The sequence below is a fragment of the Dromaius novaehollandiae genome, chromosome 6 (genome assembly GCF_036370855.1).
Source record: "Dromaius novaehollandiae isolate bDroNov1 chromosome 6, bDroNov1.hap1, whole genome shotgun sequence".
NCBI lineage: Eukaryota > Metazoa > Chordata > Aves > Casuariiformes > Dromaiidae > Dromaius > Dromaius novaehollandiae.
The window spans coordinates 36192663-36217963 of record NC_088103.1 but is presented as its reverse complement, the minus strand read 5'-3'; the positions used below and the strand labels follow the sequence as shown (position 1 = coordinate 36217963).

The 25301-nt window shown below is 39.4% G+C and overlaps 1 protein-coding gene across 2 annotated transcripts in view; it reads left to right on the top strand.

Annotated features, from left to right (window-relative positions):
* LOC112993673 (VPS10 domain-containing receptor SorCS1) overlaps positions 1–25301 on the top strand; it is a 315899-nt gene that overhangs the window by 176815 nt on the left and 113783 nt on the right. For both annotated transcript variants that reach the window (XM_064514196.1, XM_064514197.1), the window contains exon 4: positions 15652–15810. In XM_064514196.1, coding sequence (XP_064370266.1) covers positions 15652–15810 — 159 coding nt within the window. The remainder of the gene's footprint in view (positions 1–15651; positions 15811–25301) is intronic.

Here is a 25301-nt window from a genome sequence, read left to right as displayed (position 1 = left end):
TCCGCAGAGTTAATGGGATTGCATGTGGGAGACTGAGGTAGGGTGAAGGCTAGAAAAAGGTGAAACAAGTCTTTAATTATCATTACATGCACTGATATAACTCCGGGGTGCAGGGGGTCTCACTGGGCCAAAAAGTGTGAGGCGATGTAGGCTGCAGATTTTACAGAATAAGAGACCATAAATTGACATCCAGTGACAGCATTAGTGTAACACCTTCATCCCTGCCCCACCCAGTGGCTTTCATTTATGGAAGACAAGAGGGAGAGCAGGAGGTACTTTATTTTTCTTCTATTTAATGGAACCAAGAGTGTACAATTTCCTTACCAGTCTATCTGTCCTCATTCTGGTGGTATGGTATTATTGTTCTTCTGGTTTCACCTCCTTTCCCCACGTCTTCCTCCCTACAGCAATAGTTGTGCCTCTCAACAGATTTCAGTACATCAAGGTTACGCCATGTGTTACGTATGAGTGAATTCTAGTATGTGAAAGAATGAGCTTCTACATTTAATGCACTTAAATCTATTTTTTCAGCGATAAAGTTTCTCCAAGCAGAGAGTTTGGCTCAGAGTCTCTTCTCAGTAGAACTCAGACTACTTGCAGAGTATTTCTGTATATTCCAGGGTCACTTTGTTCTTTGAGGGTCTCTGGGTAGTTGATGAGATTTATTGTCTTGGAGCTCTTTTCTAGTAGTATACTCCTGGTACTCTTGAGGAAGGTGATTCAGTAGAACTCACTGTTGAAAATCATAGCCTGTTCTTGAAATGATTCTTAAAAAAACCCTCAAGTACAGTTCTTGCTGCTGTTGTGCCGTCCATCTCTTGGAAGTCTGCCTGCTCACACTGAGCTAGGCTGGAATTTCTCCTTCTCCGTTTGCCCAGTTAGTAGTCTTTACCTCTATTCTATGCCTGGAAAAGGCATGTGATTAGCTTGGCCTCACCATCTGGTTGTCTCAAAACTTAGGAAAAGAATCCTCTGCTCCTCAGAGGCAACCCCATGCAGCCTCACCCTTGTACTGGCTCCAGCCCTCCACAAGTTTTTCCTTTCACCTTTCCAAGTTGCTGAAACTCTCCAGTATCTCTTTAAAGGAACATTCTTTTGTTTCCAGTGGTTCAATCGTGCAATCCAGCCTTCGTTGAGAGCCAAACTTCAAGATTCACTCTTGCCAGCTAACCCCCTGTTTTCTTCTAGGTATAACATTTGAGACCCAGATTCATTGCATCGAATTGTGGCTCCAATACCATTTCTGCAACCGAGTATGACAGGGCCATATTCTACACTGATGAGCTCCTTGCCTAATGCTATTGAGTCATAAGAAGCATTTTGATTGAGCATGGTTTGCCCCAGTAGGCTATCAACACTCTGCTTTGCTGCATTATTCAAACTTAGTGTTTGTTGGTTCTTTTCAGGAAGTTTACTAAGGATGGTACACTTGCGATTCACACTTAAACTCTGATTGCTGATCCTATGAAGGCCAGAGAAAGGGAAGCTTTGACTGGGGAAGTGGGAAGGAAATAATTCATGTGCCAATTCACATCAGATACTTTTTTCTTCTAATATGTGCTTATGCCGTTTGTTAAACCAAATAATAATTCCTTGGCATTGTGCATGTCTACACTGGAATATATATGACTAGAAAGGCAGGTATTTTGTACATCTTTACTTAGAATTATGAGTCAAACTTGCTAATGTTGCCTTCTCCCACTTGGCTGGCTAGATGGGAGTCAGCAGTGACATCAGATGTGGTTAATGGCTAAACTTACTACAAACAATTTGCTCAGGGGTTTGAAAGGCCAAAAGGACCTTGCTGCATTTCAATTGTGAATAATCTTGTTTATGCTTTGCCCTGAAACACTGTAATAATAAATGGATAGTTCAAAAAGAAACACAGGTTTTAGCTAACCAGGTATCAAAGACGGAAAATGACACACTTCTCCATATGGGTGTGAATGATATTGTCAGCTTTCAACCTTTCCCATTTTATGAAACAAAATGTTTTTAGGAATATTTAATATGTAAAATTGTTGAAAGGGAGTGCAATAGCCTTGCCAATATTGCACAGAGTAGTTGATGTCTGGAGCAGGAACTACTGGAAACCTGGGACCATCTCTTAGCCTTGGTGAATCACAGAAAGAACTTGAGATGCTTTTCTCAGTTTCCAGGGCTTGAGATGCCCTGAAATGGGACAGACATATGTAGGCAAATCTGAATCTTTCGTTGTGGTGGCATCATCATTCTTATAGAGCATTCTGTATGGGGTCTTGGGACAGACCAGCTGAGGACAATGAACCATCTGAGGGTTTTCTTCTGTCCCAAGAAGAAAACCTTATGGAGGGGGTGGTGGTGGTATGAAAGAGGTGTAACTAGGGGAAATCAAAGACTAGGTATCAAATGGAAAACAGGGACATATGGGATGAATATCATGAGAAGCTTCCTTTATAATGAGCTTTATTCACTTTGGACTAGTCTCCCCGTGAGCTTGATAAAAGATTCATGGAAATATTTGAGTGTTTATGAGGCTTAATAAAAATAAACAGACCAGAAGCTCCTGAAATGATGAATTTTTCAGGCCACGTAGATTCCTGTTTCCCCATAGATGGGATTGAAACTTGAACAGCTGCCTGGCCATCGGCTCATTCGTCTTCACAATGTATCAGAGATTTTTCCTGCCGTGAGCTATCTCTGTTTAATCCCCACGATGCCTACATGCAGTGAACCCTTGTCTACAAACTTTACAGCTGGGGGTGTATCAGTCACCTGTGCTGTTGTTTTCAGTGCCTCCGGGGATGAAGTTCAAATGCATCTTAGGGGATAGCACAAGAAATAGGAAGGAAGGGCACATGGATCATTAGTTTATCACCAACTCATCCATGAGGGAAAAGCTGCTCTCTTGGTGTCCTGCTTTTCCCTGTCCCTGTGGCAGCTCTGCTTAGGTTACCATGCTTTAGGCCAAGAATCCCCTTTTGCTTTGCAGGAATAACAACCCTTAGGCTCAGTGTTTGGGGCTGGAAGATATTATTGTAATACACTTGCAGTACAAGTAACTTCTTTCTTGTTTTGCCATTGATTGATTAGAGGAGTTTGTCTAAGTTGTTTTCCCTCTTAATATCTGCACTTTCCTTCTCTGTCACAATGTTGGTGCGAAGATTAATTAATCTCAGGAGATCCTTTAATGAAAGGAATGCCTTACTGAGCAACAGAACAAGGTACAGGCAATATGTATGAACACAGTTCATTCCAAATCTCTACAAAGCTGTGGTTTCTTTTCTCCTCTGAGCAAGATTCAATAAGGCTGTCTCAGCTTACAAAAATGAAATTTTTCCTGTTCAGTACAGAACATCTGTTGCAAGAGAACAAATTATAAAAAATTGAACCTTTGATTGAACTAAAATAGTGTCTACAGTACTGTAGTTTTCCTGATATTTTTGTTGTCTTTAATTGTTTTTTATTTCTTCTCAAAATATAATAATTGAATACAATCATTATTAAGATTCAGATTTTATTTCAGTTTGTGAGTTTCTACTTTATTACAGTTAAGTTTTTAGGAATAGATTTTCAATCTGTTTTCAGTGGTGATACTTTTTATTAAGTGTATGTTAAAGAACAACAGCACTGTGTAATAATAGTGAAACAGGAATATGGACATTTGATTCCATATCTGGCTACTAAATTAGATACAAATGGGCTGCTGAATGAAGAGATAAGAATCTAGAGTTTGATTTAAGGAAGAGCTGAAAAAATGAGAAGCTTAATCTTTCCATGTTCCTTACCTCCGAACTGATTGCTCTTGGAGCTGATGTTTACCTCGGGTGATTAGGAACTAAGCCTGCTGAATTCTATTTTCAGCATGGCTACAGGATCACTGGAGGTCAAACCATCCTATGTTTTTAGGCTTGCACAGCACTGCAGCACCACTTGAGCCCTCTGTAAGCCTCACTGGGCTTTTTAAGTGGTGTGTGGTTCACTGCTATGGCTCTGAGCAGTGCAGGTAGAGCTTTGTGTTTCGGGACTCCATATGTATCAGTTTGATTTCTTCTAAAATGTAGTTTAGGAAAGGTAATCTCAGCTCACAAACGTGTTCTGAGATTTCTTAATTAAGAGTGATAGCCTGCCATCCTTACTCCACTTCATCTAAAGGTACTCTGCTATGTCTTTACATTTCCAACAGACATCTTCCCTGTGGGTGCAAGGGAAGGCAAATTTTGAAATAAAAGCTTTGGGTTACATCTCAAGACATGTGGCTTCATTCTTCTGATTCTCTGAAGTCTCTCTTGGAGGACATCTAGGGACAGATTTTTGCATATGTTGAGCACTCCTAAATGCTGCCTGTTTTCCAGCAGCAAAGCCAAAACTAAAATCCATCCTATTTGCATGTGGCACTTGAGGTAACCTCTAAAGGGTTAGTGAGAAGGAATTAAAGAAAAGCAAGGTTATTTCAAGGGCCTTACGCTATGTAAATAGGGGTTTGCACATACATGTCAGGATGCACAAATCAAAACAGCATTGAAACTGAGTGATTTAGCTGAAAAGTGAATCCAGGGAGGCAACTGGAGGTGCTTAACCACTATCTCAGTGCCTAAAAGGAGGGTAAAATATGAAAAAAATCCACGAAACTTATGATCCACATGGCAACATCCATTGGACCCCTCCAGTTTGGAGCAGAAAGTTCTCGTGGCATGTGAGTGGAGACATCCGTGTATGCATGCTGACCAGAGGGACTAAGCGTACTGGTGTCACCCGTATTCTCTTGCCTCCCAAAGTCATGACAGAGCAACCCCTAAGTTTTACCTTAGACCCCAGAAGAGTCTAATCTAGTGAGCACACCATGACTAGTTCGGAAATACAGCCAGGGGAAGCAAAAAGGGAATAGGAAAAGTGGTGGTGTGTATTTTGATGTAAGAAATAGACTAAGATAACTGCTACTTGGAAATATCCCTTCATATAGCATCCAGCATGTTGGAACTTCCATCCTGATCTCTTCATGTAAGTGCACTATAATTCAATAACAAAACACTGAAAGTATTTGTGAGAAGCAGTCTCAGAATAAAATCCTGTTAGCCATTACCACAAGGAAACATGGCATAAAATTTCACCCAGATTTTTTTCTCTGACAAGCAAACAGTAAGTAAAGTTTTATCTTTTCTGAATATATGCACAGGTCATCGACAACAGATTAGGATGCCATTTCTGTCTCTTAAATTCAGAGAACACAACCTATTATTAAAATAGACATAGTTTTGAGTTTTCGATCTCTTCATTCTCTTCGCATGCGAAATAACAAATCTAACCATACAGGGCTTTGTAAAATGAAACCTTTTTTTTTTTTTTTTAATGTGTGATCAGAGACAAAGGATATGAGAGATTGCATTTATTTATAAAGGAAAAAAGGAATCTTGTGTTGAGGAAATGGTTATTATTTGTAAAAATAAGTTTATACTCTGGTCAGAATATGGATGAAGCAGGTAACTCTTTTCACAAATGTTCTATGCGATTATTTGGTAAAGCACAAATTACCTCAGGAAAGTTTTTAATAGATTAAGCTGGACCTTTACGTTAAGAGGAATGTAAAACTGAAGGTGTTTCAATTTGTTCCAAAATTGGCATTGTAACCCCAGATATTTAAAATGAAGGTTACCACTTGAATGGACAATAAACAGTTTCAGATAGGATTGCTCAAAGAGTTTCAAATCTTCATCCTTGAAGTATTTCCAAAGTGACAGGACAAGGCACGGAGCCCTGCATGGAGCCAGAGGTTGGCTTAAATGACTTCCAGAGATTTCTTCCTACCTAAATCACTTCATAATTCTGTGCAAAGTCAAAGTGGCTCTGACACATCCTGCAGTAATCCATAAAATACATCAATGGACTGTTTCCTTTATTGTTTTTAGTATTATTAGTATTATGTTTCTATTTTTGAATGAGGTGCGGATAGCGCAAATGAGTTTTTCTTTTTTTACAGTCCTTGTTAAGACACGAGGTACACTAGTACAAGGTAAAATCTTTTTATTTAATTCTTGAATAATGGGAGTGGAAGATGCAGTTTAAAATGTTAAAATTAAAAAAAGTAATGCTAATCTTTAGGGAATCCCCTCCCCCATCTCTCTTTTTTTTTTTTCTTCCTTCCTCTGCTACTTAAAAGCTACCTCAAAGCAAAGGAATATATCTTAAGAATTCACCCTGGCTGCTGGGATTGCAGCTAACTCTTGGGAAGGTGAAGGTCGATGCTTCTCGCTGTTCATGGTCCAGCCCACAAGCAGTGACTCAGCAGCATGCAAAAAAAGTGAAGATGTGGCAGCTTCACCTTTAATGGAGCAAGAAGTAGTTGGATCTTTTCAGATTTGGTCCAAAGTGAGCAAGTGTTGAGAGTGGGGCTTCTGCCAAAGCTGGGCTGCAGAGAGAAAAGGCTGTAGGTAGCAACCTGTCCACTTGATGAATGTCCCCACGCGGATTAGTCACGAGTAATGAACTGGGCTGTGTGGGGGTGCACTGCCCTCTTTTGGATTTTGATAGAAACAGGATCAGCCCCATCCCAGTTGATGCTTCAGATGTTTTTGGAATTCAGGTTCAGTGCCAGGAGCAGCTCACTGCTCTCTTGGGCAAAATCTTCTCCCCCGCACCTCAGGATTTTCTTAACGTCTCCACTGATACTGAGGAGGAGTAGCTGAGAGAAGAACAGAACCGTATCTGCACTGATGCTTCTGCATCATGTTTGCTTGTCATGAGTCAATACAGCAATGACCCAACTCTATATGTGGGGCTTTGGTAGCATAAAAATTGAGGTAATGTGGAGAAACCACGTTAAACTGGGATTAGTCAATTTAGAGAAAGATGTATAATAGCAGCAGTAGTTCATTAATAGTATTAATACATTAATACTGATTTGGGCTTGCTTTTTTCGGGGTAGAGAAGTTCACTAGTAGTTATTCACTGGCGTTTGGATAACAGTCACGTATTAATGAAAATTTCTTGTTGTGTAGCATATTTGAAAAGGGTGGATTGAAATGCTAGCTGGTGATTATGATTATCACCAAAAATAATGACAGTAGCTGTAACTATGGAAAAGTTCCTAGACATAAAAAAAAGTTTTCCTTTGCCTTGAATGCTTAGGTCTTGAGAGAATGAAAGCTTTTTTTCCCTATTATTATAAAACGCTAATTATTTCACTCAGTATGAGGGAAGGGGGGAGACAGCGGGTGGCAATGACCTTTACTCACCTGGGGCAATTAGAAATGACTTTTTTTTTCAAGTTCACAGTTATTAGTCAAAAGCTGTACACAAATGATTGATACAGCTCCATTCAAAGACATCTGAACAGGACCCTGAATATTGCGTTCAACCAAAAATGGGCTAGGGACAAGCAGCAGAGGATTAGACAGTTTTCAAAAAAACTGTAAAGCCATATTTTTCTTAAGTCCCTTAACAGAAGGAAGATACTATGTTCATCCAAGGTAGCCTTCAATGTGCTACCATGTCTTCATGTGGTTAAGGTAAAATAACTGCTCTAGTTTCTAGAAATGTTATAAAGTGTGTTTGCGAAGAGAGCTGCTGGTATTGTTCGTGGGTAGTATATGTGTGTGTGGTGAGGTTCAGTGACTTTTCCATGCCCTTTGCTTAGGCGTTTAAAGGCATGTGCTGTAAAATTGAGTCAAATACCTTCTACTTTTTGCACTGCAAGACATCTACACAGGACACTTTGTGAAGAGCTAGTGATGTCTTGTGTTTTGTTATAACTTCCACACAGAGCCAGAAAACAGGCTCTGTCTGTGTAAAACAAGGAGGCAGACCTCTTCCCAAAGACAGAGTTTGCCTCCAAAAATTTCTCCTTTTCCTTTTGAGAATGATTCGGCCTTTAACTAAATTAATGATATTATTCTGTATAACTGAAGAAACAATCAGAAGGTTCACTGAAGTGACTATTTCTGTTCCTGCCTGAAGCTTGGATAAGGGGAAGTTGCACAGTGTTTCTTTTATTTCTTTTAGTTGTTGTTGATAAATACATTCACTTTTTTTGTCTCAAAAAAACAACTCTAGATGATTCCCACAGATAATAAAAAAATAGAATTTTCATTGGTTTTCTTTTACTGTCACTTTTGGCCTGAAATGGACTTCTTCACTAATATAGAACAGTTGAGTAGATTTTTTTTTTTCCCAGTCACTAGCCAGCTTTTTATTTCAAACCACATTCATCAAGATGCCAAATGCAATTCTCAACAATTCTTCTATTAAGGGCACTGTACAATCCCAGCTTTCAAAAATATTGGCAGGTGATAATTTTTCCTCTCTTAAACGATGGCCCTTTACAATCTAGTGTTCTGTAAATAAGAGATTGTCTTATCACTGAATGGACATTAAATCTTTCATGTGTGCAAACAAGATGAATGTCAACCTTTCACCACATCGTATCTCTTACCTTAAAACAGCCAAGTTTCAAGGAAGATGGTAGCATCTCAGCATGAATGGTTCTCCCACGGGTTCCTGGGGGAAGTAATACTGGAATCTGCACAGTCCAGATATTCCCTGGATTGAGTTTGAAGCTGTATTCAGCTGCCTGATGATGATGATAGTAGTTTTATTTAGAGGAGAGCCCACTCCAAAAAGTGCAGACTGATTTTTATGAGGAGGTTTGTGCATCTTTCTATGAATATAAACCTTTCTGTTCATAAGACACTGAGTTTTTGTTGCAAAATAACTTGACCACAGATCTTTCTCTTGTATTAATGTGGTAGTTTCTACTTTTTTTTGAGATCATTCCAAACCAGGTCATCATTCAGAGGCTTTTTTTTTTTTCTCTCCTGAAATTTGGATAGTGTTTGTAATAGTCACTGAAACCGTTTCTTTCCCTACAGATTACTGTACTTTCTGAGTAAGTGAGAGCTTCTGGCAATAAAACACCTCCTCATGCCTTGATTGAATTATTGGTGTATTATTTTAATGCTGTCTTAGTGAAATTACTCAAAACTAACCTTGTCTTTTAATTGACATTAGAGACAGCTTCCAAACTGTCACCTCTAGCTCATTTAATGTTTTCATTTAGGTATTAATAGTTATGTAATTTATTTAAAGCAAATACTTGGGCCAAATTTTGGTGGCATTACTCACGAGCACAGTTCTACTGCAGTTGATGTTAATCCATGAGAAAAGCTTGCTAAACTTTGCAGATGCTTCAGTTTCTGCTTTCTCTGTTAATATCCAAATGAATGCTTCAGTTATTTCTTTTTGGTAATTTTGTCCCTAATTTATTTGCTCTTGCAACCATGTACTGCTTCCAGCAACTCAGTCCTTTAAAAGAAATTGGTCTAATCTGTGTTACAGTAGTGGTTATTTCTGGATGTCATGACTAAAGCACTTCCTTTCTTTGGCTTGTTTCATTTCACTTCTTATTCTGGGTCCTGAAAAAGCTCAAACAATGAGCTTGTTGGATTATTTAAAAGCAGGGCACATTGCTTTGAAATGCATGCGCAAATTGCTGAATCTGGAGAATCAGTTTCTCTCTTTGCACAGTGTTTGTGCCTCATAAATGGCAATGCAAATTCAGAAGTGATATGTAAAGTGGCAGAAATTATATTTCGTTATGCTGGGACTCCTTTGCACTGATGCTCTTTCGATCAGTTGCCATGTAAAAGACTGTAATATTATGTAACTGGAGTGCAGAGAAACTGGAAGAAAATGCAAATGTTTTGAGAGTTCATGGAGGGAATGCCCTGCTTTGCTAAGAAATGGTATATTTCTATTCCTCCTTGCTGATTTCCTCTTACTGCACTTCACTTCTAATTTTCCTATGAGAAATGTTACTTTTTCCATGTGGGTCAATATTGTTGGGTCTATGCAATGCCTAGGTTCATGCTTCATCACCTATATAAGTAAGAAACATGACAGGTGAGGAGGGTGAAGGCTCTTTTCATAGATTTGACCTGATTTGCATTTCAGGTTTGACTACCTCATCCCTGCTTCTGGTCAGATGACATATTTCAGGTGTGTCGATACATCACAAGTGAGTGATAAACCAGCTGAATCTCTGAAATCTATCTGGATTTTTCATACTGTTCTGTTTCATTGATGCTATGCTCTTTCCCACAAAACCTTAGAGAAAAGTTGGTCCCAATGGAGAGATGAAAGGCTTAAAAACCTGGTTGAGAGCAGTTCTGGGCTTGTTTTGACTAAGCCACTCCTTCTGGGTTTGCAAGTGCATTCATCTAAGGCAGTCATATGAGGATCACAGTTCCGTCTCTAGAAGCATAAACAGAATCATCTTGCAGCTTTCCTGGGCTGCTTCATGAAGATAGTAAAAATCCACGTAATTGTCAAGGGCAATCTGCCATCAACAGAGCTAGCACCAAAAAAGGGATGAAAAAAAGTGTGGAGTGTTGAAGATCTATAAATTATGTTTTGTGTTCATTTGTCACCTCTAGGAAAAGCAAATCAAGTTTTTCCCTTTTCAAGGTGTGGATGATTAATGGGTGCCTTGCATTTGGTTGCAAGAGCCCGTGTCGACTTTATTGACTTTTTTCACAGAGAAAAAAACCAATCCATCTCAAGCATCAGGAAATGCAGCGTGTGCTTCCTGTGCCTGGTGCGAGTAAGCAGATTCTGATCATTGCTGAGCACTGATCTGAAAGGGAGCAATTACTTTTGCTGAGGAGAAATGGAGTCTTAACTTATCCTAACTTTTCATTTTGCTTGAACGTAAGACAATAATCAACCAGAACAGAGGCACTGTAAGCTGGGTCTCCTTTTACTAAAGGCTTTTGCTGGAAGCGAGAGGCAAAGAGGATGCCTCTTTTTACTTATGTCTTAGTAGCTTTATTTTGTAATGGTGGAATCAGAGAGTTTAAAAAAGTGTCAAGATAAAAATGATGGGCCAAACTTTTCACACATAAGTTGCCAGATCAGCCTGCCAGAGCTGATAACGTTGTTATCATTTATCATTTTCATTCACTCCTCAATGATGTATACAAGTACAGCCATAGTAAATCAGAGTGAATCTTACCTGGTCCCACTTTCCTTCCTCTGTTGAGAGGAAAGTGCTGGATTGTGGCAAATATATTATGATATTTTCCTATATTTTTTCCTAGAATTCAGCAATCTGTGGCTCAGATTCCAGAGCCAAGGTTGATATTTTTGAATGGATAGATTTTTTTTTTCTCCAAGAATGTATCTGTTCATTTTTTCTGTCCGTGTAAATGTTTGTCATATACTGCATACTATGACAAGGAGTTCCATGGTTTAACTGGATGAAAAATCCTGGCTTCACCTGGGTTTTGTATTTCACTCTTGGTAATTTCATTTGATTCCAGTGAGTTTTGTGTTATTTCAGAAAGTGAAGAGCTGCTGTCCAAGCATTTCTGGGCCATTCATAGTTTCAATTCATTCATAGTCTTTGGTCAAACTTCTCATTTTTTTCCTTTGGAGTTGAATACTTTGCTTATTTACTTCTTGTTCATGCCTCTCTGTGATCATCCTTATTGCACTTCTGAGTGCTTTTCCTATTATAGGGTTTTTTTGTTTTTTGTGTTTTTTTTTAATGGAGCGCCAAAACAGCTTCTAGTTTTTAAGTTATGGGAACACTGTATGGTGGTCTAATAAGCTTATCTTTTTCACTCTTTAACTCTTTCCTAATAATTCCCACCGTTGTATTTGCTTTTTGTGATAGGAGCTAAGGGCTGAACTGATGTTTTCATGGAGATCTCCACTGAACCCCCCAGATCCCTTTCCTGAAAGAAAATAGCTACTCAGAGCCCACTATTCAGTCTGTTATGCTGGCATTGCTTTCCTCTGTGCTCTTTTTCATAAATCATCAATGAATTTTGCCTGTCGTTTTACTGCTCAGGTACTCAGTATTGCAAAATCCTTCTGTAGCTCTTCACAGCTGGCTTTTGTTTTTATTTTCCTGAATACCTTATTGCCATTGGCAAACTTTGTCACCTTTGCTTCCATCCTTCTTTCCAAATCGTTAATGAATATGTTGTACAGCACAAAACATAAGATAGATTCTAGCTGAACACTTCTCTCTATTGTGGAAACTAATTGTTTTTTTCCTACCCTTTTGTTCTTATCTTCTATCCATTGATTAATCTATGGAAAGACCTTCTTATCCCATGACAGTTTCAGGTCTTTAAAAGACTCTAACAAGGGAGCTTCTCAAAAATCCTGATAGACTTTATCAGCCAGGTCATCTTTGCCTACTTGCTCTGTGATACTCTCTAAGAACTTAGATTTGAGGTATGATTTTCTTCTGCAAAAGCCACGTTGATTCCTCCCAGAATATTTTTGTCTGGAAACCAGCATTAGCCTGGAAAGCAGTGATACGTTGATAGGCCTTGTAGAAACAGAGCAAGAAGATAGGTCATTCTTCAAGGAGTTCCCACTTAAGGTAATCCTTAAGCATCCTTTCTACGGTGAAGCAGGAAGTTGTATAAGTAGTTTCTTCCTAATCTCCTGAGATATTCTTGTATTCCGTAGACATTAAAGTTTATGACTTCTAAACTCCGATGCATTTTGTTATTGCTGTTGGTTTTATTTTCATATTCTCTTGATCAACATGTTTGTAGCCACTTCTATTTTCCATATAAGCAACTATGTCAACTCAATGGGTAACAGGCTACTTGAAAGCAGAAATTGGTTTCATTTATTTCGAAGAAAATTCTAAAATTTGGTTACTACATACTTCACACATTACAACAACAAAATATTAAAATTCATTGTACTTTCTCTCCCCTGTCATTTATATTCCAGGCAATTTAGACAATAAATCTAAACTAAAAGGTTCACATACACAGACCCAGTGTTTCCCCTTCATTTTGACTGATTTTTCATTCAGCTGTCAATTTCTGGTTCTCATCCTATAACTGCTGTCTTTTGGCCATGTAACCAATCATTTACATGCCAATATGTTGTAACGGAGCTTGCTTTTAACTTATCTTGTATGCAACATGGGGCTCTGGCTGGGGTGTGAATAGGAACTGCATAGTCAATTCTAGCTTGCTTGTTTTGTGATATCATTGTAAAGTGATTGGCAATGTAGGGTACAACAATGGGGCAGAAAATGCTGTCCTGGAACTGAAAGTTGGTCTCATAGTTACTAGCCTGTAGTGGCTACAGAGCCGTGAGTTCAACTCCCTCCCCTGCCTCAGACTCGCTGAATGCCCTTGCATAAATCTTCAGTAGCTCTAAGCAGCTCAGCCACATCTAAAACACTACTACTGTCAGCATATGTAATAAATCTGGTGTGTCCTGGGTATGTCAGAAACACTGCATCTGTACTTGCAACAGCCAAGACTTCTGGAGACCACAGATACCTGAAAACACACTAGTAATAGCCCAGGTGGTAGTTAGCAGATTAAAGCCAAGATCAGCAGTGCTGGCAGGTCTGCTTAGGCACTTAATTCTTGATTCAGTCAATTCAAGTTAGGTGCTTCAGTGCCTCAATAGTTTGTCCCTCAATTTCCTTTCTATGAAATGGAGATAAGAGCGCTTTCACACCTCAGAGGAGTGGCCTGACAGAAAATGTGCTAAGGCCGTGATGTGCTTGGAAGTGACAGAGATGAGGTCTGATGAGTTCTTTGTGCAGGTAGGAGGAGGTATGTGAGACTAGAATGAATCTTGATTAACAGCTTTCCTTAGAGGCACAACCTGAAGTCAATGAGAAGACTCATACTAACTTCAGGGAGCTCTGATCAAGCCCAGTGATTTGCATTTATTTCTGCTCTGGTTGCTGTAGTCCAAATTAATGCTGTGCTGTGATATTTTCAAACAGCAACATAAACAAAATCTACTCAAAAAGGAAGTCATAATAATAGGAAACTCATAATGCCTGAATCATAGTACTGAATTGATAAGCATTGACCATAGGAATGTTCTCCCAGAAATTACTCTGGTTTAGGAAAAAAAAAAAAAAAAGTAGTGACTGGTAAAGATCGTAACAAATTTTTGGTTTGAGAGGCTGGATAGGCTACTTTGTGACAGTTGAGGCTCTGTATATTGATGTTTTGATCACTAATGCTGGCTGTGTATCCTCTATCCAGTAATCATTAGTTTAGAAGTCAAATCAATGATAAGCTTAATGTATTTGGAAGTGTTAAATGAAAATAAGAATGTTTAGTCTAATAGTGCATGTTTTCCTCATTAGATTTTAAAAATAGATCAGCAATAGAGATGCAAAAGGAGATTGTACCTTTAAGTTACAATGGCAGCATTATCCTATTTTATATAACAGGCACAGAGTGACAATATAACCGGTCTAAGATCCCTCAGAAAACCTGGAGAACTCAAACCTTCCAAGTCACAGGCCACATTGTTACGCTAGCAAGAAGTTTTCTAGAGATAACCTCAGGCAGTTATCAAATAATGAAGGACATTTTCTATGTAGATTATATGTGCATTTACCCATTCACATGCAACCAGTTTAGCAGTTCTTTATCATCAGGGTCTGTCAAGACTTTATGGTGCCCTATAATTCACAGGTAATAAGTTATATCTAACTCTGCCTGCCTGAATGAAAGATGGAAAGGGAAATAATAAAGTGTAATTTTTGCAGTACCCAAACAGAGATAGGAATTCACTCTGAGAATTGCCAGGTGTGAGTCCTTTCATTTCAGGCTTGTCTAAAAACAAATCAGTGTTTGCAATTTAAAAAGCAACAGCAGCGCCAGTACTTTAAAGAATGATGCTAATGATTCAAGGTTTTAATGCCTTCCTGAGCAAATATTCTTCAGAACTTTTCATGTTTGTCATTCATGATGCCCTATTCCCATTCCTTAGGGGTATTGCTTTGCTGCTTGCTGAAAGACTGAAGCGATCTCTTTGTACTGCTTAAACCTGTATATATTCTCTCATGCAGAGACACATGAGAGGAGATTCTCATTATTCTCTCTGATTCATCAGGAATGTAGACCAATTAATACTATAATTAATGTGAAGATGTAGCTACTACAACTGCAAGCCGTTTATCTACTGTCACTCCTGAACTAACACCTTTGGACTAAGCTAGAAAGCAACTTTGCTGTGCAGACACTATTGTCGGTACATTACCTAATCTATAATTCACAGCACCATAGAAATTGGAGAAGGAAAGAACCCAGCACGTTATCAAATGTGGTTCTGCTGCCAAAGCAAGATTGCTTCTTACAGACAGCCAGGTTATAACATTTCAAGCAATGAAGCTGTCGTCATCTCTGAAAATTCTGCCAGAGTCTAACAAACCTAACCATTAGAGATCATTCTGTATGCCTCTGTCTCCTCTCTCTCTTTCCTTTTTTTTCTTAATGCCTAACTTCTCCTTTGTCTCTTCAATAACTCACTCATGAAGGGCCTCGCAGCCTGCTATAGCTGTCTGGTAACCTTAACAAGTTTGCACTCTCGTGTTAACAAGTCTCAGGTTTTACTTTTGCACTAACCAAAGCACAGACTTAATTTACGTGTGTTTTAACTTAGTGATAAAGTCATTTTGTCTATTTGATTGTATGTTGTGTATGTATATACATGATTAAAATTACTATTTTCCTTACAGAAGGGTTGGTTATGCTTAGTTTTGATACTGCGTTGAAGCTTATTGAAATGAACACACTTATCAGGCTTATCTGAAGTTCCTGGCTGATTCCTTATTCTTCCATCCAACTCCTCTTGACCACTGTACTTTTGTCTTTCCCTTCCATATAGATTATGCTGCTGACTGATCCAGAGGTTGAGAGCAGCTTATTGATTAGTTCTGATGAAGGGGCCACCTATCAAAAATACCGGCTGAACTTCTACATCCACAGCCTGCTCTTCCACCCCAAGCAGGAAGACTGGATCTTAGCATATAGTCAAGATCAGAAGGTAAGAGTTGTTGGTGACATTTGGCTTGTTTGCTTAGGAACAACCTGGAGGCTCACCATGTCTCTACTTAGCTGCTGCAGAGCATTCAGGAAAAGCTTTGGGGTAACAAAGCTGATGTTTACGGCAAAATAAAGGATGTGGACACCTACAGTGTTCATGGGTCCTAGTCCTCTATGCCTGACCTGGCAGCCCGCATTTATCCTTTATGCAGCATCATGTGGCAGGCATTGGGCTAGGAAGAAAGCTGGGGTCTTTCATGATAGGAATAACAACACCCAATGAGGCTTTTTGTCCTCTTACTTAACACTCCTCTCACCCTACCCTGGTACTAGCTGCAAGAATAGTATATAGGACATTTATCGCTGCTGTTTGGTTGGCGTATTTTGAAGTAGCTGTTAGTTTTCAAAGAGAAAAGTAACAGTGAATCAGTTTCCTTTGAAGTCCAGTTCCTTCAGTATAGGTCATCCATCAGCTGAATAAATGTGCTGTGAGATTTCCCTTGATTTTTTGCTGCACAACTTGAGACACCAGAGTGGGACCTGATTGTAAGAGAACTCATCGTTAGCACTTACTGAAAATCAGGCACATCAATACTCACAAGTCTCAGTCTGTTTAGTTTAACGAAAAGCAGATTGAAGGGAAGCTGTTGTGCATAAATATCTTCGTGGGGGAAGATACCATGTATGAGAAAGCATTTTGACCTAGTAAAGAAACTAATAACAAGAACTGATTGCTAGAAGTTGGTGCAGATAAAATCAACGATGAAATGATTAACCATTGGAGCAAACTGCTATGAGAAATGGTGGGTTGTTCATACTGACATTTTGATGTTTTGAATAAAACTGGAAAGCAGGCCAAAACAATTTGCTGATCTCCCAACTGGGGTAACAGAGTGAAATGTCTTGGCATGTAATATATAAGTTGTTGTACAAAATGATTTAGTGGTCTCTCTGTTTTACATGTGATTAATCTATGAGAATCCAAATCTAATCAATAATCAAAATGAGTATTGACTGAATTGTTCAGATTATACATTAGTGTAAATATCAGCATAAAAACTTGAATTCTGTGACATCTTCCAGCTGTGTATTCTAAAGCGTTTTATAAAGATTAAAGAATTAATTTTCCTTTTGCTTAAATTAGGCTTGTAGGTACTATTACTGTAATACTATAGGTACTGTAAGCCTGAGAAAATAATGACATAAGGAAGTTAAATAAGTAGCTATGCTTAAGGGAATGTTTGGAATAGAAGTTCAGTCCTGTGCTTTAAACTCAAAACCAATATCCTTCTAGGCTTGTAGCTTAATATCCTTGAAAAATTCAACCTTGGGAAATGCATCTTGCCTGCCTAAATTCTTCTTGTAGAGTCCATTATGTACAATATTTTTCACTCACACCCTGTCTTGCATTGCTTTGTGGAATGTACTCTAGATATAATCTGTTCCAGAGGAAGGTGCAGATGAAATGACTTTTGGGTGTCCAGTATGTAACTGGACAAGGGCAGAATGTTATCCTTATCTTGTGGCTGTCGAATTCCATGAGCTGATGTAAACCGGACCAGAATCTGGTCTCTGCTATCTTCTAAGACCCTTTGGAAGGAAAAGTATATGGTGGTAGCATGAGATTTATTGGTTGAGAGTCAGTGAAAATTTCAGTGCAAATTTGTCAAATAGAAGTAGGATATAGTAGAAAGGGACTCTCTGCTTGTGTAGTAGTCGGTCTGCTCAGGAAATAATTCTGAATTAGAGTCCATACAGCTAATGCTCATTTAATTTATGGTAGATGGCTACCAGTATGTACATTATGACCATTCTATAGAAAACTGCCACCCTTTTCTTTTACAAAATTCTGAAAAATGGTCTGGATATGAGAATGAAGGGCCTTTTCTTGCGTTAACCTGAATTTATGGGGTTGGCATAGGAGGCGTGGTATATGGCTGATTTAAGCAAGAGGATGCAGGTTGTATGGTGAAATTTCTTTGTGTTCTGCCAGTGATTAGCAAATTAGATAACTGTTGGTAACAGAATACTGTAGTTGCAAAAAAAAAATTCAGGTAGTACAAGGTCTGTGCATCACTTCAGTACCGATTAAATGACTCCAAAATAGAACCTAAAAAGAGTTTTGTATGATTATGAATCACAGACTGGTTTCTACTTTAAAGCCTAATTGGAGACATATTCTGATTTCAGCAAGCTTTGAGCAAGAACCGTAGAGGGTAGCAAAGAGGCAAGAAGTATTAATCAACTCAGACTACATTAAATGTTACTCAAACCAAGGGTCAAGTTCTGCCTGTGGCTAAGTACTAATGGCTCCCATTGGTTTCATTCTTCTATATTCAAAGGCAGAATTTGGTTAGAGTAATTATGTGGTCCTGAAGGTATTTAGATAATTGCAATGGGAGCGATAGGCTAGTTTGGAACAAATGACTGCAGTTTGCTATGTTGTGGTCTCTTGCTAAGGCTGTATTTAAGGAATGAGAAGCCACTACTCATTGGATTCCATGCATTGTGTGCATGCTGACCACTAGTCACCTAAGGAGCCAAGGGAAGCATAGCTGCATGGTAGTGAATGTACCCAGTGTAGGCAGCTTTGACTGAAGGGGCTGTGGAGATTTCACTGATGGGGGCCTTAAGGAGTAGGTTAGATTCTGACCAGTTTGGGTTGTCGTAATCATTTAATTCTGTGTTGACAGTCAGGAGGGAGCTAGAAATGAGCTAGAAAATGTGTTTATATTCCTTCCAGCTCCATGGCTCAATGGTTAGCAAGCCACATTGAAGTTGCCATCCATTTGCATCTTGTCGTTGCAGCAGGTGGGACCAGGAAAGTCAGGTGGTGAATGGAGAAAGGAGCCAGAGAGATAGGTTTCACAATGGGACCGGAGCATTTGACTCTCAGAGGTGGTCCATCCAGTTCAGGGCTGATGGGGGCAAAGTGATCCAATCCAATCAGGCAGATGGCTTCAGCTAGCATTTCTAGAGTTAGTGCATGCCTCTCATTTCTCAGTTGTAATGAACATGTGAAATGGGTCACAAAGCATCATCCCTCAATCTCTTCACAGCCCGCTGAGTCTATCACTATGATAAGCACTACAGATCTTTTCTGTTTGATTGAATAGGGAGTTACTAAATGGTAGAGAAATCTGTTAGCTGAAGTCATTTTGCCTCCCAGTTTCTTGGGTGTTGTGGGTGGGTGAATGTGCTTAATTACTGGGGTTCAGCTGATGAGCAATAACTCATTAAACCTCGGTGACTTGATTGCTTTTGTTCATATCTCTCTCCCCTGTGTCTCTGCTTTGGGCAGCAGACTAGAATTACCGATGCTGACAGACCAGTCCCTTATTCAGTCATAACTTTTTCCTGCCAGTTTTGAGGAAAAAAAGAGCAGCAAACCATCTGCCACCTGCACTAATTGCTTCGTGACTGCATTCATTGTTCTGGCTGAAAGTACGGTTGTTACATGGCTGATTCTTACCATGTAATTGTAGACGTACTGCATGCTTCTCTGTCTTCTGTGTAAGAGGAGTTACAAATCAGGAGAAAGCTTCAGATACAAGGCATTGCTTGTGGTGCAAAAGCTTTTTGGAGGTCTTGTACGTGCGAGTTCTCATGGGTTTAATCAGCTTGCTCCTATGATAAGGAGCTATATTTCATGGGAGTATTACTTATGTATTGCTCTATAATCTTCAAAAGTGGTTTGCTGTGTAATCAGAGGGTGGGATGTAAGAGCCTCTGCTTCTGTGGAGACATCTTCTGCTATTCAGATGGGTCAGACGGGCTAAGAAATGGCTAGTAATCAACCATGAATAACAAAGCTATTTGGAGAGATGAAATATAGGTGTAATTGGGAAACACAAGTCAGATGGGCAAAATGCAGAGTCTTAATTGCCCAGCTCAGGAATAAATGTGCAAATGCACTCAAGAACTGAAAAGCATCGACAGGGGCTGAAAAAGCAGCTTTAAAATGGAGTTATTGTTGCTGCTTCTCTTCTCTCATTTTAAAGGAACTCTTGAAAAACAAGATAGCCCAGACTAAAGGAGCTCTGTCAACACAGCATCAGTAAATGACAATTCTTTTGTGGGAGAGGCTTTCCCAAATATTTGATTCCAACTGTATACCCTAATTTAAAAAGTGTGTCATGCTGGAGATCAGTGATTTGGGGCCCGATGCTTGTCTGCATAGCTGAAGTGCTGAAGTTAGGATTTAGCAAATCAGGATTGTGTCATTCATGGGACAGCATATCTTCTGTCATCTAGCCATGTCATCTTCCTGAGTTTCATACAGCGAAGGAAGTTGGTTCAACTGCAACCTGGAAGGGGATATAAGGTAAAATTGCACGGACTCTCCTGTTTCAAGTCCTTCAATGGGACAAATACCACAGAAAGTCAAAGAACCACCTGGCCTCATTTCCCATGCTCTGCTCCCCTTAACCCTGTGAGAAAAGAAGGATAAAAGTTTTTGTCTGTGAGGAAATTCACGTTGATTTTTAAGTTACTCAGGGTAGGCTGTAATTAAACGGCAGGTGAGGATTTCTGTCCTTTAGCATGTCAGCAAAAGATAGTTTTCCAAATGACTGCTGTAACAATATGTCTCATGACTGACTTTGTGTCCTTAGCTTCTTCACAGAGCTTCTCATCTGATGGTTATCTTCACACAGTGGTCAGTATCATTCATCCCATTTTACAGAGAGGGAAATTGAGGTACAGGAAGAAAAGAAAGATGTCTCCTGCAGGGGGATCCACCTCTGAGTCTCCCAGTCGAGAGGTGGTTCTTTTTCTGGTACTGTGTCACTGTTCAAGGACCTGTCTTTGTTCAAGCTCTCAAGTTGGAAAACTAAAATAAAAATAAATCTCAACTGAAAGTGCACAGAAAATGGATGCAAAAAGCTTCCTTCTCCACTCAACATGCTGAAAATTCACTTGACATTGGGCCAAAACTTTTAAAAATTATGCTCCCATATTATTTAATGTAGATTCTTTTGCTTTTTTTTCCTCTTCTCTTTTCTGAAGTAGATATTTATCCAGTAGAGTCCAGTGGACAATTGTTTAAGCTGTTTTTAACTCTCAGTGTCTGTGCCTTTTCATATCTGTGTATTTGAAGCAGGCAAAGAACCTCCCTTACCTAGATAATAAAAGAATGAGATTACACAGCTGTGCAAAAAAGAATTTGTGTGGTCACTGACCTGGTGGGGATTGCTCAGGTAGCACCTAGTGAAAATAATAGAGAATAGATTTAATGGTGTAAACTCCGCATGCATTCAAGTGGGAGAGAAAGGTGTTCATATATCAAGGATGACAGAGGAATCACTTGTGTAAACCAGTATGTGTCAGAGAGCAAGGATGTGTATGGCCAAAGGATGTCTGTCTGAGAGAACAGACCAGCTCTTAAAAGCACTGAATAAAAGGAGCTGGACTGCAATCTTTTCAGCCCAGTCTATTTTTGTGTGTAGCTGTGGATGTAAGGTCTGAACTGGCCCCATCATTCCTGTGTTTGGGCTAATGCTTGTGTTTTACAATAGTATCTCTGTCCTAGATATAGCCAGTACTTGTGCAGATGTGATGAGCTGTTTTGGACCCACTTTGTAATTCTAAAGCAAGGAGGAAGATTCTGCCTTTTGTTTCACTGCATTAAGATCTAACTCTGAGGGTGGCCCTGCGTGGAACTGGGCTGGACCAGAGACCTTCAGAGGTTCCTTTCAGCCTGAGTTATTCTGTTTCTGTTTACGCCCTCTCAGTTTCAGTGGTAGCAGTTAACTGTATGCACAAACCAGAGAAGGGGGAAAAATTAGATTTCTTTTACCACAGCTTGCATCATAGCTTTAAAGTTTTCATGCATTAACATCAAGCAGCATCACTTTTAGTTTTTATTCAGTGCTGCTGACGAAATTTAGAGGACTATTCACTTGGACTCACATTAGCTGAGGGAGGCTAATCCCATCTAAAATTAATGGAGAGGAAAAAAGGTTCTTTAGAATCGTAAGCATTAGCCACTTTGAATCATCCTCTGGAAAAGCCTATTTCTTTTGACAGACTGCAGATAGAAGCAGAGAGATTGTTTACATACGGCTAACATTAGCCTATAAGAATAACTCCCCCTTTTCCTAAGGCATTAGTCCTTGAATAGTGTGCACCATTTGTGTTAATATTTTAGGCACAACTAATCAACCAAACTAATTTTCTAGCATACTTGATTCTCTTTGACACATGATGATGAAGATGATAAGTATTAAGGAATTTGCACTGTAAAAGGTGTTTGGCCCAGCCTTTGCAACATGTGGCACTTTCCAGATGATCTCGGAAGTCCTTTCCAGGTCACCAACACCCGTGCCAGGCACAGAAAAAGGGCCTTCAACACACACATCTTCTGAGCTCTAGCCCCTGTTCTTAAGAGTCTCCATGTGGTTATGCTTCTAGGCAAGCTATCAGGCCTGCACAGAAACATCCAAATTTGTGGCTAGAGCTTTGCAAACCATGTGTGTGAAGTCCTGAAGTGCAGACACCTGCCAGGCATCTTGACAACACATCTTGCACACAGTCCTTTTCAGATATCCTTGTTATCTCTTGGCAGACTGATGAACATTTGGTGGCAACCAGCATGCTGTACTGAAGATGAGCAAGGAAGGGAAATCAAAAATGTTCATCCGGCTGTTTATTTTGTTTGGATTTGTCCTCCTTTCTTCTTGTATAGTCAGGTCCTCAGCATTGTCTCAGCAAGAAGAGTAATGTTGTCAGATTGTATCTTTCTTTTAATTGGCTATAAACCGATGTACAAACTGTCATAAATATGTTTTCCTAGTATACCCATTAATCTCTTACACACCTCACTAAGTGTAATGTGCTGGGGAAAGACTTTAAAATAATGAATGCAAGTAAAAAATGGGGAGGAATCCCTAGCCACCTCTGCCCCACAAATAAATGAATGATAATAAGAAAAAATCAGCTATCAGAGCCCAGTGGCAGCCTGTCAATCCAAACAGGAGATGCATTTCTTGGCCAGGAGCATGATTAGTGAAATGGAAGGAAAGACTCCCGAACAGTAATCACTATGCTCTTTACCACTGACTCATTCATCTTTAGGCAAATGAATATGCCCTTGCTTATCCATCTGCATGAACATGAGCCCACTCTACCCTTAGAGAAATTGTTCATTTGCTGCTTTGAGATCCTTGGATACATATTTATAGCTATGGGTAGAACCCATATCTCTCTACAAGGTTTTCCATGCTCTTCATAATTCCAATTTTCTTGCCTCCATGAAAATTGATTTTTTGTTTCCATCAGAGGTGGACAGTGTGCTGGTTTGGGAATAAGGACATATGATCAGTATCACTAGGTCTGCCCCGATCTTTGTGACTTTGAGCAACTTGCTTCACTTTTCTGTAAATGCTTCTCTCCCTTCTCTGTCTCTGTTTGGATAGTAAGCTCCTAAATGTCTCCAGTTTCTTATTCTGCAAAGCACCTATCAACAGTAAATTCACTTGGAGCCCATAGATTTTACTATAATACAAAGGGTAACTGGTAATTTATTTTTAAAGGTAAAGCTATGTATGTGTTCATGAAAATTCTGACATTTTGCCCTGGATTCTGTTGAAACAAGCCTTTTCTTTTTTTCTTTTCTGTTCTGTTCTCATGCTGACAGAATACGCTTTTTAGCCAACAATGCATTTCTTTAATGCAGTTATCTAGACAGTTATGCATCCACCTAGTAAATTTACAACACAACAGCAAGCAAGTGCAGAATACCCTGTTACCTGTTAGAGTAGATTCTTAACAGAGAAGGAAATTAACCTTGAGGACAACTTCCCAAGTGAAGTGGTAAATTCATGATCCCTGAGAAACTTTAAGTCGAGACTAGATGTCTTTCCAAAGATGCATTCTCGTTCAGCCATTGGTTGCTGGACCTGATAATTCTCTCTACTGCTTGAGTTGGTGGGTAAAACTCTGTCATCTGTTTGGAGGAGAACAGACTGATGATGCTAGTAGTTCCTTCTGGTATCAAAATATATATGCATAGGCATATTCCTATAAATATCTGGGAGTAAAGTTGTGTTTCCTGCCACTTGCTAGTGTGTAAGTTGCCTGCAGTGGAGACATCACACTAATATGCTTGCTTGCAAACTGCTGTGAGACCAGAACACAGCTAACGTGGCTCATTTCTGAGAATGTGTGGGGAGTTATTGAGGGATAGGCTTGGAAGAAAAGAAAAAAAGAAAAGGAGATGAGTAAAACTGACAGACATCTCCAGCATGCTTTGATCTAGTAAACATGTCCAAAAGGACTTGCTGTATTGCAACCATATTGAACAATTCTAAGTGTCAGTAGTCCATTGTTCATCATGACACCAGCCAAGTACCAGCACTGGAAAGGGGTGGAAAAGAAAGTAAAAACAGTAACAGAGCTGCAGTCCTCACTGGTGTTTGAAATGGCTGTGAAGGTATCTGAAAGCTTTATCTCTCTGACGTGTCTCCATCAGCATTCAGTAAACACCAATTATTGGGTGACCTTATTGATGGGATCTGTGTGGCATGATTAATGCGTTGCTGCGACTTAAAACATTCAAAATCTATGCAGTGTCCTACAATCTTCTGTGCTTCAAGGATATTTAAATGTCTTAACAATGTAACTTATGATTAGATTGGAGACCAGGCGAGCAAATGGCTATCAGCCTTGTATCCTGTTTGTGTAGCCTGGATCATGAATCCTATGATCTATTCCAGGAAGGAAGTACCATGTGTGATTTCAGATTCTTTATTTATTCAAAATATATTGTTGTATTAAATTCGATGTTGGCAGAAAAAAAGCCCAGTCCCCAGGGCTATTTTGAAGCACAGTATGTTTCAGGAAATAGCACTCTACCTCCTAGTCTTTGCTGCCTGTAGGAGTAATTCCCTGTACAGTACTGTCTCTGAATTCGATGTACTTTGTTTGACACCCTAGTAGTTGCATTGAATGCAAGCTGAGAGCATGTGTGTATCCAGGACTCTGGATTCCTTCCCACTGGTGGGAGATGTATGTGGCACGGCCGTGGAGCCTTCTGTTGCTGCCATGATAATCTTTGGTCTAGCTGGTAGATCCAGAGGTGCAAGGGCCTGAAAAATCCTCAGCAAATACTTGATACATCTGTAAAAACTTCTTCAATCTTGCATCCTTACTTCAGTCCACCAACCTGGCCTGTTCTGCAAACTGTATAGAAAGCAAAAGAAATGTGTGATTGTTCTTCTAGAGTGTTAAAGAAGTACATCACAGAACTGAGGCAAGGTATATGATGCCTATCCTATTGCTGTTTGCTGTTCGGAAGGTATAACATTCGTTCCAAATATGCTCTTTCACAAATGAAAAATATTTGAATAATACCCCTATAAACAATGAGAATAATGACTGAAATATTAGTGAAGACAGTAGAACTTCAGATGCACCTGTGCTGATAGTAATCATCTAACTATCTACAGTCTGTCAGTAATAAACTTATTTGGTATCAATGAATGGGGAGAAGAG